This window comes from Aythya marila, assembly GCF_965140915.1.
Source record: "Aythya marila genome assembly, chromosome: Z".
Taxonomy (NCBI): domain Eukaryota; kingdom Metazoa; phylum Chordata; class Aves; order Anseriformes; family Anatidae; genus Aythya; species Aythya marila.
In genome coordinates, this window is record NC_139080.1 from 69,815,553 (window position 1) to 69,828,354 (window position 12,802).

Below are 12,802 nucleotides of genomic sequence, written 5' to 3' on the forward strand. Positions count from 1 at the left end.
AGAATTCATTGGTCTCAGCTAAGAGGCAACCACAAATGTGTTCTGTCAGGCCTGAGAAGTCAAAAGAGCAAATGTAAAAATCACAGAATCACAGCATATCCCAGGTTGGAAGGGACCCACAAGGGTCATCAAGTAAAAATCACTCCTCTAATTTCATAGCAATGTGAAGACATAGTGGATAAATAAAAATAAAAACCTTGATTTGTTGTATACATGCAACAAATGAATCCCTGAGGAGCTATCTCAGTAACTCCTGAAATAAAATAAAAATGAGTCATTGCAGGCTCTTATTTGAGTGCCGATATTCAGGGATCTGGGAACGTGAACAGACATCAGGTTCTACCCTAATTGCTTGCCAGTAATCAATAAAGGATGAGGACACTTGGCTACTGTGTAGTGAGGCCCAGGGAGCTTTTATTTACTTGAAAGCTTTTCCATCACAGGTAGTGCTTGATGGCTGTTGTCTCTAAATGTCCTACACTTCTTTCCTGAAGATTATGTTCAGTGGTACTTCAGGAGGTATTCATTTAGCTAAATTGCAGTCATGCTGACGTCATGATAAAATCTTTTTTCCCCAAGATAGCTTAATTAGCCTGCATTTAAAGATATTTTGAACTAGAGTCTTGAATGGTAGAAAAGGTTGTGTGTTTCCCTATCTTGGCTGAAGTGCTTGTAACTACCTGGAAAAGAAAAATAAGTGTTCTGAAAAATCATATGCTACATTTGTATCGTTTCAGTTTCCCCCTGCAGTGCATAGCCTCCTGCTCAACCTTCTTTGTCTGCCTTTTCTGACACTTGTTAGAGGCTACTACTGTTCTCACTTATTAATGAATTATGTGTTGTATTTTCTTTTTCTAAATTGTCCATCACTGATATCCCATCTCCCACTTCCCTTCCCTCTCCAGTAACATTTACTCCCTAGTGTTACTGCCTGTTTGGTTTGGTTCAGTTCCCTCTCAATCATCTTGTCTCTCTCTTGCTCAATGCATCCCTTTTCCTCTCGCCCTTGATGTCTCATGCTAATAGGTTGTCAAAACATGTCCTACTCTAGATGCATTTTTTAGGGAAGTCAAGCACCTTTTCTTAATCCACTTACTGTAAATGTAATTTTACAATGTAAAAATGTTTTCTGGCAAATATCTTTAAGAGGGATGATTGAAACATCTCTCTGAGGTTTTCTGGCATTGTTGCCAGAAGGGTATGGAGGAGACATATTAGCTAATATTATTAGCCAGTGTTAATTTATTCCATGTCTTCAGAGAATAAGACAAGGCTTAGCAGATTAATAATGTAACTATAGATATCTAAAAATGACATGGAGATTTATGTTTTTTTGAGAGTTTTTTCCTGTGATTTTGCATTCTCTCTGCTTTAATATTTTGCTAGTCTTGATGCTTGGGTATAGTTTCTCCATAGCAGCCCACTGGAAACGTGTGCAAACGCATTTCAGTAGGCGTATCAAGGGCTCAGGGTACTTTCTGGCAGCACATGTGTTGTAGCCCAGGGATGCAACCTGGCAATGTGAAGATGAAGGGCATACTCCTGACCTGGGAGTCCCTCTGCCATCTGGATGGCTTTCAGCACCCTCTGACTGGGTGTGAACCATCTGCTCCAGTGAGTGCACATCCTCCGCAGGAGAAAAGAGGAGAGAAAGCTGAGCACTAAATGTGAGAGGCACCCGTCAAGAGGAAACCCTCTCTACAGGAGGTTTCAAAGGAAACTGACTCAGGGAATAGGGGCCTACAGTACTGTCAGCAAACATGTTTTTCACAGCATGTCTGTCCACACCCCGTGTTCTGCTAATGCTCTGCTCAGGTAGCTTACTGCAGAGGTTTTTGGGCCTGTGTTCCGTGAGTCTTTTCCTTCTGTTCTGGGGAAGTGAGATATAATGCTGTTTCATTAGGTATACCTGAGTTACTCGCTTAATGCTTGCTTATATCCTGTCCCAAATCTGCTAACAGTGTGGAGGAAACCTTCACTGTAATTTTGCAGGCAAGAATACATCATTTCAGGAAAGAGCAAAGACAGCATATGTAGCATGTATGGATTTTTCCTCTAAAGTTACATTGCTGAACTTACTGCTTACAGATAACTATGCAGGTCACATGTTCCTCTAAAAGGTGGTTTAAATGGATTTGGAGACCTAAATCTAGAGTGGGAAACGGGTAAAACCAGAATAGGTTTTGTTACGTACAGCAGATGCTTGCTGAAATTCTAAAATTCTCCCTAAAAGGGATGCATGAACAAACAAGCATGGCTGCCAGCATCGTTTTGTGCTCCAAAACTGTCTTGGAACTAGCAATATTTGACTTGATCATGAAAACCTCTTCAGGGAAATGACAAACCTGTAAATGGCTCTCCTGGAAGAGGAGAATCCAGAGGAAGAAAGAATTTGGGACTTCCACAACAGTCTTCTAAAGACTAATAAAAGCAAAGAAAACACGCAACTCCTACCTGTTTTACTGCTGCCTTGAAGGCTGTGGTAAGCAAAATCTGCCAGTCCAGACTTTTATAATTTGAAGTAGCTCTGAGTATAAAAGGAGAGCAGAAAGCCTGTGAATAACACAAGTTCTCTTTGGAAGGATTGTTCTCTGTAAGCAGCATAGCTAACATTTATTTCTTTTAAGGTTAAACTCGAACATATGTTTGGTGTAGGCCTCTATTTTTCTTGAACAGCAAAAACTCTGTCTACTTCGTTTCATCCTCTCTGCCACAAGCCACACACAAACCTTTTCAGAAGCAGTGTCCCGTATATGAGGATTTTTTAGGTCGAAGTGCATGAATCATGAAATGCTATTTATCTTTTTTTCCCAGGAAATTAGCCTCTTAAGTCATTTTGTAGTTTCGTAACTTATGTCTGTAGTTGACCTTTTTGTAGTTGTCTTCACCTTGAAAAGTGTAATCATGAAGACAGATTTTTTTTTTTTTTTTTTTCCTGCTCAGAGTCCTGTGATTAGTGTCCTGGCGTTGGCTGGGATGGAGATAATTTTCTACTTTCCATAGTGAGTGGCTCTGAGGTACTAAGCTGCCTACTGGGGCTAACCCATAAGAATAGGAAAAAAATAATAATGTTTTTTTAAAGGGAAGTCCCAATATTGTGTAGTCTAGCACAATAGGAAAAGGTAAAAGTTCAAAGGGAGAGGCATTCTGAAGTGAAATATCAGTATTTGTAACACAGGCAATAACTCCTTAAAATACCAAAATTTGATGTATGCATCCATTGCATATTACCAATACTTTTTATGTGCTACAAAATATGAGAGGTAGACCTCACTTCTATAACTTGATCATTCTCTAATATTCAAAAATTGGAGCAGGAGAGAGAAGGAGCTTTAATGTTAGAAGTTATTATAGTTGAGCTTCTTTTCAGAGGTTAGTTCAACATATCAGACTGACAGAAGACACACCTTAACTTTCATGTTGTGGATGTGCACTTGAATGAGTCAGGAAGTGTTTTTCCAGGTGACTAGCCGTGATCAAATAACTGGCTGTTTAGCTTTCTGTTATCTGTTCCCAGAAGCTCAGGTGCAAGAAAGGCAACTTTCATCAAGTTGTAGTACAGGGGACTCCAACAAGGATGGCAGTGACAAAAGAAGTTGAATATGACTTTTCACGTCATAAATTGAAGTTGCTTTGTGTGATAGGTAACTGCATTACCTTATGGAAAGCAAGATTGAGTATAGGGTATGTTTGGCTAAGGAATGTACTTGAGATCCACATTCTTCTTAGCAAAATGGTTTGAGTCAATCCAACCCTATGAAACATTTGTCTGATCTTAAGTGGAAAGCTCATAAAAAATCTTCAGATGAAATTGCTAAGGATTCTTTCAGGACAGCTAGAGTCTAACAAGCAGTCTCCAAAGGCAGTTTGAATGAAAACAAGTACTAAAATTTGGATGAATGTTTTTATTCTCAGATGTTTGTCTATCCTCTGGATTGCTAGAGAAAACAGTAGAGATCTTGATAATGTTATGAAAGTTCGTACTCGGAACATTGGTTGTGCTTCAGTAACATGTGTTTGCTGTCTTTTCTCAAATCATATTAGCCCAAGAGAAGGTCACCCAGGACACAATGTCTTTTGGTTACAATTTGTCCATGCTACAGTCACCATGGAGATCTCTCTGACAGAAATCTGTTCTTAAAAGAATTTCGCTTCTTCTGACAGTAATCCAGCAGGGTTTAAAGGAGAGGATCAGATTTTGACTATTAAAAAGTTGTGAATGTCTCAGTGTGATGGCAATAGACTGTCAAGGATAGTTTGGAAGTATGAGTTGATCACACTTAAATGTGCCTCATATTGAGGCTTAAAAAAAAGTCAGTGAAGAGGTTAAATGCTATCAATCCCCCATATCACTGGTAGGGTGCTCCATTGTACGGGCCTACAGCTGGACTTCATGCTCTCAGCATTGTATCAGACCCACGGCATTCTGCATGGCCTGTTTAGGTGTTCCCTAACGTAAACCTCCTCCACTAAGGCTTCCTTGCCCTGGACTTTCCCACTGGTCTCAGGATCCTTGGGGTGGCTGATGGCCAGTCTTACCAGTGAAAACCAAGACAAAGAAGGCAGTCAATGCCTCAGCCTTCTTCATGGCCCTTATGACCAGGTCCTCGTTCCAAATCCTCTGCAGGCCCACATTTTCTCCAGTCATCCTTTTCCTGATGATTTTTTTCTTGTCTTACTGTCCTTCACTAGACCTATCTCCATATGGGCTTTGGCTTTCCTAACCAAATCCCTGTATGGACAGTCTCTATATTCATTCCAACACTATTCTTCATCTCTCTCTTGTGTGCTTCCTTTTCACAGCCAAGTTTTATCAGGAGTTCCTCATTAATCCGTGCGTGCTTTCTGCCACCTTTGCTTATTTTTCCTATTTGTGGGTACAGAAAGCTTGAAATCAGAGTGAGTGATCCTTGAAAACTGGCTACCCCTCCTGGACCACTCTTCTCTCCAGGACTGTATCCCATGGGATATTTCGAAACAGATTCCAGGGCAAGCCGAAGTCTGCTTTCCTGAAGTTCTTCATTATGATACGTCCCTTTGCTTTTTTCCCTTCCTTTCATGATCCTGAACTCTACCGTCTTATGGTCATTGTAGCCAAGGCTGTCCACAGCCTTTATATAACCAAACATTTCTTCCTGGTTTATAAGCATCAGGTCTAGCAAAACATCACCTCACATAAGCTCATTGCTTGTCTCAGGAAGGTATCATTACCCTCTGTGAGGAGCTGCACCAGCTAACGTGAGGCTTCTTGCAGGTGCTTGAAGGTGTTGCTACTTCATCTCCTACTTCTTCGTGACCACAGACTTTGACAACCACCACCATGTCACCCACACATTGTCTGGCCCACTGCTCCTAACCCAGAAGCTCTTGGTGGGATGGATCAGTTTCAGCCCTGCTCTGTTTTTAGGGTCTTAACATAAAATATTTCTTGTTCATGTACAGTTTGATAAGTGCTTGTTTTCACATCGTTGGTACATTTCAGGTTTTTCCTGTCAGTAATTTTTTTGCAGGTTATTTTTAGCATTTTATTCCCTTGTTTCCATGTCACAGTGACTTTTAAGTTAAGTACAAATGATCAAAATGATTCTCTTAAGTTAGAAAGAATTCAGATGCAAAAGAGATTGGGTGGATTAGTTCATTTGCAGCAGAGCAAAGCAGTCCTCAAATTCCTCTTTTCAGAGAGGCCTAGTTATCTAAGGAGAGGTCATAAAATTTCCTTAGAAGGTGAAATTGTATACTTCTTGTAACTGGACATGAAACCACACAAAGAAGAGTTCCTTGAAATGATTCAGTCACCCATTTGTTTCAGGTGCAGTCTTTCAAATAGCCTCCCCTTTCAGTGTTTTCTGTATATCAAATTTAACCCTCATTCTGTGTGGAAATTAAGAGTATGTATCTTATCACGTGAAGGAATAATCGTCAGCATTCATCTTTCATGTATTCGAGAAGGATAAATTAGTGTTTGCAGTTAGGGGAACAGGGGACAATTAATATTATTTGTTTCCCAGCACAACCGGTTTTTTTCAGCATCAATTAGCGATATGCGGTGCAGGCAATAACCATCTCACAAAAATCCTTTGATTAAAAAAGCTAACGTAGTGCTCTGAGATCAATTTGTGTTATATGCTTTCCACTTCATAGCAGCATTTGTTGAATACATTTCTTGTGATGTTTATCGACGTGTGTGTCACTTTCCTGCCCCACTGTCCCTAAGTGGATTAAAGGAGGAGGCAGCCAGCCTCTTCGCAGAACAGAAGCTCCCAGAGCCAGGAAAAGAGGCTGGGTGTCTGTGTGCCCTTGCAGCAGGCTTGTGCATGCTCTGTGCTGCAGTCTCAGCTTGTGGTGGACCTCAAATGTTGTGCAATGACATGAACAAAGAGTAAAGTGCTATACCAAAGTACTGCCCAAATCCCCCCAAAGAGTGGAGGATTGCTCCTGGAGCAGTCCCACCCGTTCTTCTCCTGTTAGTGGGTAAGGGCTGCTGCTGAAACACTCACTGATCACCATTGTCACTTTCGTCCTAGGAGAGGCTAAGATGAGTTCAGAGTGCAATGGGAGACTGTAGTGGTTATTGCTTTGCTGTGCAATTAGATCATTATATTGCCTAATGAGAACATCCTTGCTCATTTACTGTGCCATGCCTAGTAGAATTGTTAATGAAGAAAGGCCATGATAAATGGAGAAACCTAAACAGATATAAGTTTAAAGTCTAGCTGTTGCATTTCAAAATAATTGGAAGTAAAACCAGCAAGAATGAAGATAACAGGATTTTTTTATTTTCGAGGGTAAGGGTCTTGTTTAAAAAATGCTGTCTTCAAACATAATTTTGGATGAAGCTTTAATTCTGTGAAGCGTCTCCTTGGGAAGTGACAATAAACACTGAAACAGGAATAGGTGCATTAGACACAGTGTATCTGAGTTTCAGGTGGCTCCAGAAGGGCAGCAGGGTGTCACTGAAGTGCCTTTTCAAAGCAGTTAATTCTCTGCAGTGTTTCCTAAGAGTGCTGTCACTGCAGCACGCAGGTATCCAACAACATGCTTCGTTCTGCCTGGGATTCTAGCCAGTTTTCTCCAGTCATCGCTTAGGTGTGTGGTGGTTTTAAGTTTTTTTGTTGTTTTTTTTTTTTTTGTTCTTCCAGTTCCAGCTCCTTTTTAATCCTTATATGACAAAGGATAATTTGATAGCATGGTTCTTCAAATCTAAATGCCAATACTATTTGAGAGCAAGAGGTTTTCAGTACCTTCAGCTGTACTACGCAATATTTCCAAACTGAAAGTGAAAGATGAAACTGGACTCCAGCATGCGATGCACACCTCCCTTACAACAAGCATTAACAGACTGCCTGATTAACCGGTTGTGTGTACATTACAGCTGGTCTCTGTGGTTTTCTGTTAAGCCTTCAAGCATTTTAAGTCTGCAAGTCATCAGCTCCTACCCATTTTATCACTTTATGATGACTGCAGGATTGTTTATGAGCTGTTTATAACAGCTTTATTATGAGATTACACACTGTAACAGCAAAGTGTTATTCTTCATTTGCTGCAGCTGCTTTCTTCTAGCTTTTCTACTGTTCCTTAATTTTATCCTGTTGCCTGGACCAGCTATTTTAAAGACTTTCTTCAGAAAGATGCTCTCAGAACGTGCAGTGCTTTGTGAGCTGTTCCTGAAGGTGATGGCTTGGTTTTAGTTGTTGAACTGTTCAGCAATAAAGGCAGTCTTGAATGGTGAGGATGAAGAAGTGATGAAGTAAACACTATAGTCACATAACAAAACCCCACATAAAGCTATGATTACTTAAAATACTCTTCTTTGATTCCTCCATGAATGTGCACCTGTTTTAAATCAACAATGACAAAACAAAAAGGTTTCGCCTCGGGGCTTGTTATGAAGAAACAAATCAGTGGGTTAAAAGTAGGTTTTTAATAGTTCCATTGTACACTTCCTGATCAGGTAGCTTTATGATTTGAGGGGTGTGTTATTGAAATACAATAATTGTTTTCATTCAGGTAAACAAACATTAAAGATATTTGATGGGAATGATGCAGTGAAACGCAATCAATTTCGACTGATTTCAATTCCAAGGATTGCAAAAAATGAAGAAGTTGTGGTAAGATACCTGGTGAAGGTCAATATTACAGTGTCATAAAGGGGCAAATAATTTTATATTGCAATAGTCAAAAGCTTATTTCTACAAATGTAACTGAACAACAACAAAATTTGTAAGTGGTATAAAATAATGCAATTTGACTTCGTGTGGTGCTCTTATTTTAGAATATTTGTAGATGTTGTTATTTAGATATATGCAGCTTTTGGGGCACACAGTATGTGCAGCAGAAAATGGTATGTTCAGCAGTCATTCACTTTCCTGGTGTGACACTGAAATGTGATTTTACCGATATGAGGAGTACTGGATAACCAGCTCCTTATATTTCATTCCTCTTCTGTAGTTTGAAGTCCTCATTAGTAGTTTGAAGTTCATGCTGGATAGCCACCACTTCTGCACTGCAATTAATCAGCTTTGAAGACTGGAGCATGCCGCACTTACCTCCATTTGGTTGTGAAAGCAATGAATTATTGATTACATAATGGCCACTCTCTAGCTGTTTCAGCACTTCATCTTGGATGGAAACATGACTCAATCCAAAACTACATGTTCTGTGCAGATTTTGATTTACTGGGCTGGGAATAACTGGGTAGAGACCCCATGTTGTGCAGAATGAAGCCCAGAAGGAGTATGGGGAGGTGCACAGTAGGATGGTGAGGACTCCATCAATAAAGAGCTTGGCACACGAGTCTGGAGAATATATTAACTCAAAATTTTGATGATTTAAACTCGTAGCTCATTAAGATTGTTACCTTGCTGGTGTGCTCAAAATCAGCAGGGATTTTGAAAATGGCTTTTAATGTTTTGTATGTCAGTGGTGTCCAAGGAAAATTGAATACGGTGCTGAAAACACTTTTATTTAGGACTACTACTTGTCTTTAAAGCATGTTTCATCAGACTGCTGCATACAATACCAGGGCAGATTAGTACCACTTTTTGTAAGTGACTTAGTGGGCTGTATTCACTGCAGAGTCTGTATGTGCAGAATTGCTGCAGGCATGGGTCACTAATGGATGTAATATTCCTCTGACTGCTTGCATCTCCCAAGGACATCACCTTAACTTACTCTTCGAAGATGTGTGGGTTCAGGGCAGCCTTGTGGTTGAGAGGCTCACTAGTTTTCAGTATCCCCTTAGTTCAAGAAGATAATGTGTTCAGAATTGAGCATAATCAAGTGTCATTTACCAATTTCCTTTTGGAGTAAATTTTGCATGCACTGTGTGTCAGTTGTATTGGTGCTGAATTTTTACTTTTGACATGAATTTAAAATGACTATCACTAGACAAAAATATAGTGTTCAAATTACTGTTTTCTACTGATAATTTTTTATAACTTCTACTAAAAATTATTTTTACAACATGGTTGTTGTTTTTTCCCTACTGTTCTGTGCTTAAAACATGTTGTAAAGGTTGATTCTGTAAGTAGGATATTTATAAGTGTCTGCGGCTACACAGGTATTACTGGTGTCTTTTCAAGAAAATGTTAATTTATCTTTCTGTGTTGTAGGAGGCTGCTTTGAGGGCATACTACATAAATGATGACCAGCAGGAGTATGAGCTGCAGACCTTTACGCAGCAGGCGCTGCTGTCTGATGACGTTATCAACAGGAACGATGCTGCAGAGGACAGCAACTCAGGCTCAGTATTCCGAGAATCCGTTCCTGAAGCTTGGATCATCAGAGCCAAACCAAAGGATGAAGAAGTGATCAGAATTTATCCTGCCTGGCTGAAGTGAGTGCTTTCCTCCTCTCTTACAAGGTTATCCTGCTTAGCTACATTTGTCCTCTGTAGTTTAGCTTAGTGTGTTTCAGTCATTAAAATCTCACAAGTGTAATGGAGAATGTTGTTTTTTCTTCTGTACTAGAGGATACTTTTGTTTATTTTTCTGAATGAGCAGTATGCATATTATTCATTTCAGCATGTGGAAACCTGCTCACGGTTTTCTTAACATGCATACAACACGTGCAACATGTGCAGTTCTATTTTTGTACATTTGGCCAAAAAGATGCAAGTTTATTTTAACAGTATATGTAAATAAATGATGACAGATACATGTCAATTGAAAGCTTGACATTCTTGGAAGAATTATTAAATAGGAAGAATTTAGTGCAACTTCTGATGTGAAAGTAGAAGTAGAATTAAAGGAAAAAAATCTGTTCCATTTACCACTAAGGGAATATAAATTTTAAGCATACTTAGCAGTCAAAACAAGACTGTGATGACCTATTCATTTCTTAAAAGCCGTGGGATAAAATGTAAACACTTGGTCATTTTACTAATGTACCTACATTGCCAAACTTTACCTGGTTTTAGTTGTGTGTGGATAGTAAGAAACTCATTTGCAGTGCTGCAGTTTTAATGACCAATTTCTTGAGAACTTGTCTTGTGTCTTGTGCTTTGTCTGGTGTGGCTAATACTGAATTTGCCATTAGACTCAGTGAGCATGTTTCTTCAGATAATACAGATTTCTTCCTAACTGACAGTGAATTTTCCATTTAGATAAAAAAGGGTTAGGTCAAATGATTGTCCTAAAAAAAAAAAAAGAATTCTCTTTTCTGTCTAGGGTGGGAATGGCATACGTTTCTCTACGAGTAAATAAGGAAAGCACTACACAGAGTGTGATCAAAGAAGTGCTCCCCTTACTTGGAAGGCAGGTAAGCACAAGATAATACGCGTGTCCACATACTACCTGAGTGACCCTGAAGTGGGATGTGCATGTTTTCCTCTGTAGAAAAAATACCATCTGTCCATTTGATGTTAGTATTGAGATTGCTAATTCCTGATAGTCTTTTGTGACTGCTATTAAACTTTCTGTGGTCTTGTTGGTGGACCTAGGTGCTCTCTACTGAAAGTTACCATCAGTCTTTCTGGGTCAAGCAAATTTACTTGTAAGAGCACAATGATTCTTAGTATGCGGTGTATGTTTTCTGGTTGTCTATGTCTTGCATAGCTTAAAACATGGTTATATGCAAAGAAAAACTTGAGACTGAATGGCATTTGCATGGTTTACCATCTGCACTCCTTCCAGCCTTGTTGTAAAACAATTAGATACAACTTGTAATCTTGTAGATACATGTTTTCTGTGGAATGTGATCTCTTTTTAGTCTTCCTGTCTGTCATAAAGCTGGTGCCAAGATAGCATGACTTTTAGGAAACATGTTAGTAGAATTTTTAAGTGTGCCAAGGCACTGGCAGTCTGAATCAGACACACAGCTGTGGAGGCGTAAAACTGTAGTGCGTGCATTTTGTTCAGGAGTTTGAGTTTGTGAGTAGACCAGTGGATGAGCTGTTTCCTTCCAGGGAACAGCCATGCTCACAGAGGGTGACCACCTTCTGCAGTTGCTTACAGGGCACTTTGAAGCATGCATGTGGCTAGCTGTTTGGAGCAGGTAACTGTGGTCTTCATGTATACACTGTAGTGCATGCAGCTCGTTTTGCATCGTGGGATGGTTCTAGGATTTGGTTTCAGCCCTTTTTCTCAAGTACTTTGGAGCTTTTAACAAAACTTGGAAATTCTCATCTGAAACTTCATCTCATCTGAAAAAAAAAAGAAACTGTTGAACAAGAAAGCTAGGTACCCTGTTTGGAAAAGTTCTTTATATCCCTGTATTTGGGAAGCTATTTTACAGTTGTGAGAGACATATGCATGTACAGGAAATCTCTTTTTTAATATTCAGAATTTATCTATTCTAAAGATCCTCCAAATAGCTCTCATCAAATTCCAGGTAAAGCAAATGTTGGCAGTTGACACCTTTAAAACCACACTTGCTTTTAACATCCATGCAAAGCAATTTTTCTTTTGAATCTCAAGGCCTAAAATTAAGACTTCCTCAGTCCTGAGTGTCATGTTTGCAGGATTGCAGTTATACTAGCAAGTGATTGAACCTCTGGCTTTTCTTTTCTGACTACCAAGGAATTGTAGTCTAAATAAATTGTAGTCTAAATTGTAGTGCTACCCTGTGGTGTAGCACTACAATTTAGAGAAATAACAGTGGCACACGAGGAGGGTTTCCTTCCATCAGTGCTGGTGGAATGCCCCAGGAGGTGAGGCCTGGTGAGCCTGGTTCCTGGCTGATCTTCTCAAAGATCAGGTTCATCCCCCATCCTACATGCTGGCTGTGGAAGAGCACTGTGGAAATAGCCTAGCTGAGCTGCTGGTCACTGAAGGGGGGTAAAGTTAACCGTGCTTTGTGGGCATCATTTCTCCACAGGGCTGCTAGGAGACCTGTGTAATTAAGGGTACGGGAGCCTGACACCACATGTGGGAAGCTGAATGTGTAAAATAAAGATTATTCTTGACTTGCGAGGAGTGGGTAGAGGAAGAACATTGGGATGGATTTTAAAATGTTTAATTGACCATGCTTTGTTTGTGCAATGGATACCGTAATATCAATGTAAACATCTGGCAAAACAGTATCTCATTTAGAAACTACATTTACATGTTCCATCTTTTGGCAGACGGAGTGCCTCCAGAATTTCAAACTGGTAGAAGTGCTTATGGGCAGTAAGCAAGGTAAGTGAAGGAGCACTGACCAAAGGCATGTGTGTAAGTGATCTTCTAGCACTTAGTTTCATTGTAATTTTTTTTAAAGGGAGGGAGGTCTTAAACAGCTGTAGACAAATTCAGATTGTGCAAAGCAACTTCATAATCTTCCTTTGAATAATGGGTCTGCATGGTCCTTAATGATAGACATGTAA

At 39.7% G+C, this 12,802-nt stretch overlaps 2 protein-coding genes across 4 annotated transcripts in view; one reads left to right on the forward strand and one right to left on the reverse strand.

Annotated features, from left to right (window-relative positions):
• Positions 1-12,802, reverse strand: part of ACO1 (aconitase 1) — a 340,782-nt gene that overhangs the window by 98,326 nt on the left and 229,654 nt on the right. The window lies entirely within an intron of this gene.
• Positions 1-12,802, forward strand: part of DGKQ (diacylglycerol kinase theta) — an 89,700-nt gene that overhangs the window by 43,837 nt on the left and 33,061 nt on the right. For all 3 annotated transcript variants that reach the window (XM_082783690.1, XM_082783691.1, XM_082783692.1), the window contains 4 exons: positions 8,008-8,108; positions 9,612-9,835; positions 10,668-10,758; positions 12,563-12,617. In XM_082783690.1, coding sequence (XP_082639816.1) covers positions 8,008-8,108; positions 9,612-9,835; positions 10,668-10,758; positions 12,563-12,617 — 471 coding nt within the window. The remainder of the gene's footprint in view (positions 1-8,007; positions 8,109-9,611; positions 9,836-10,667; positions 10,759-12,562; positions 12,618-12,802) is intronic.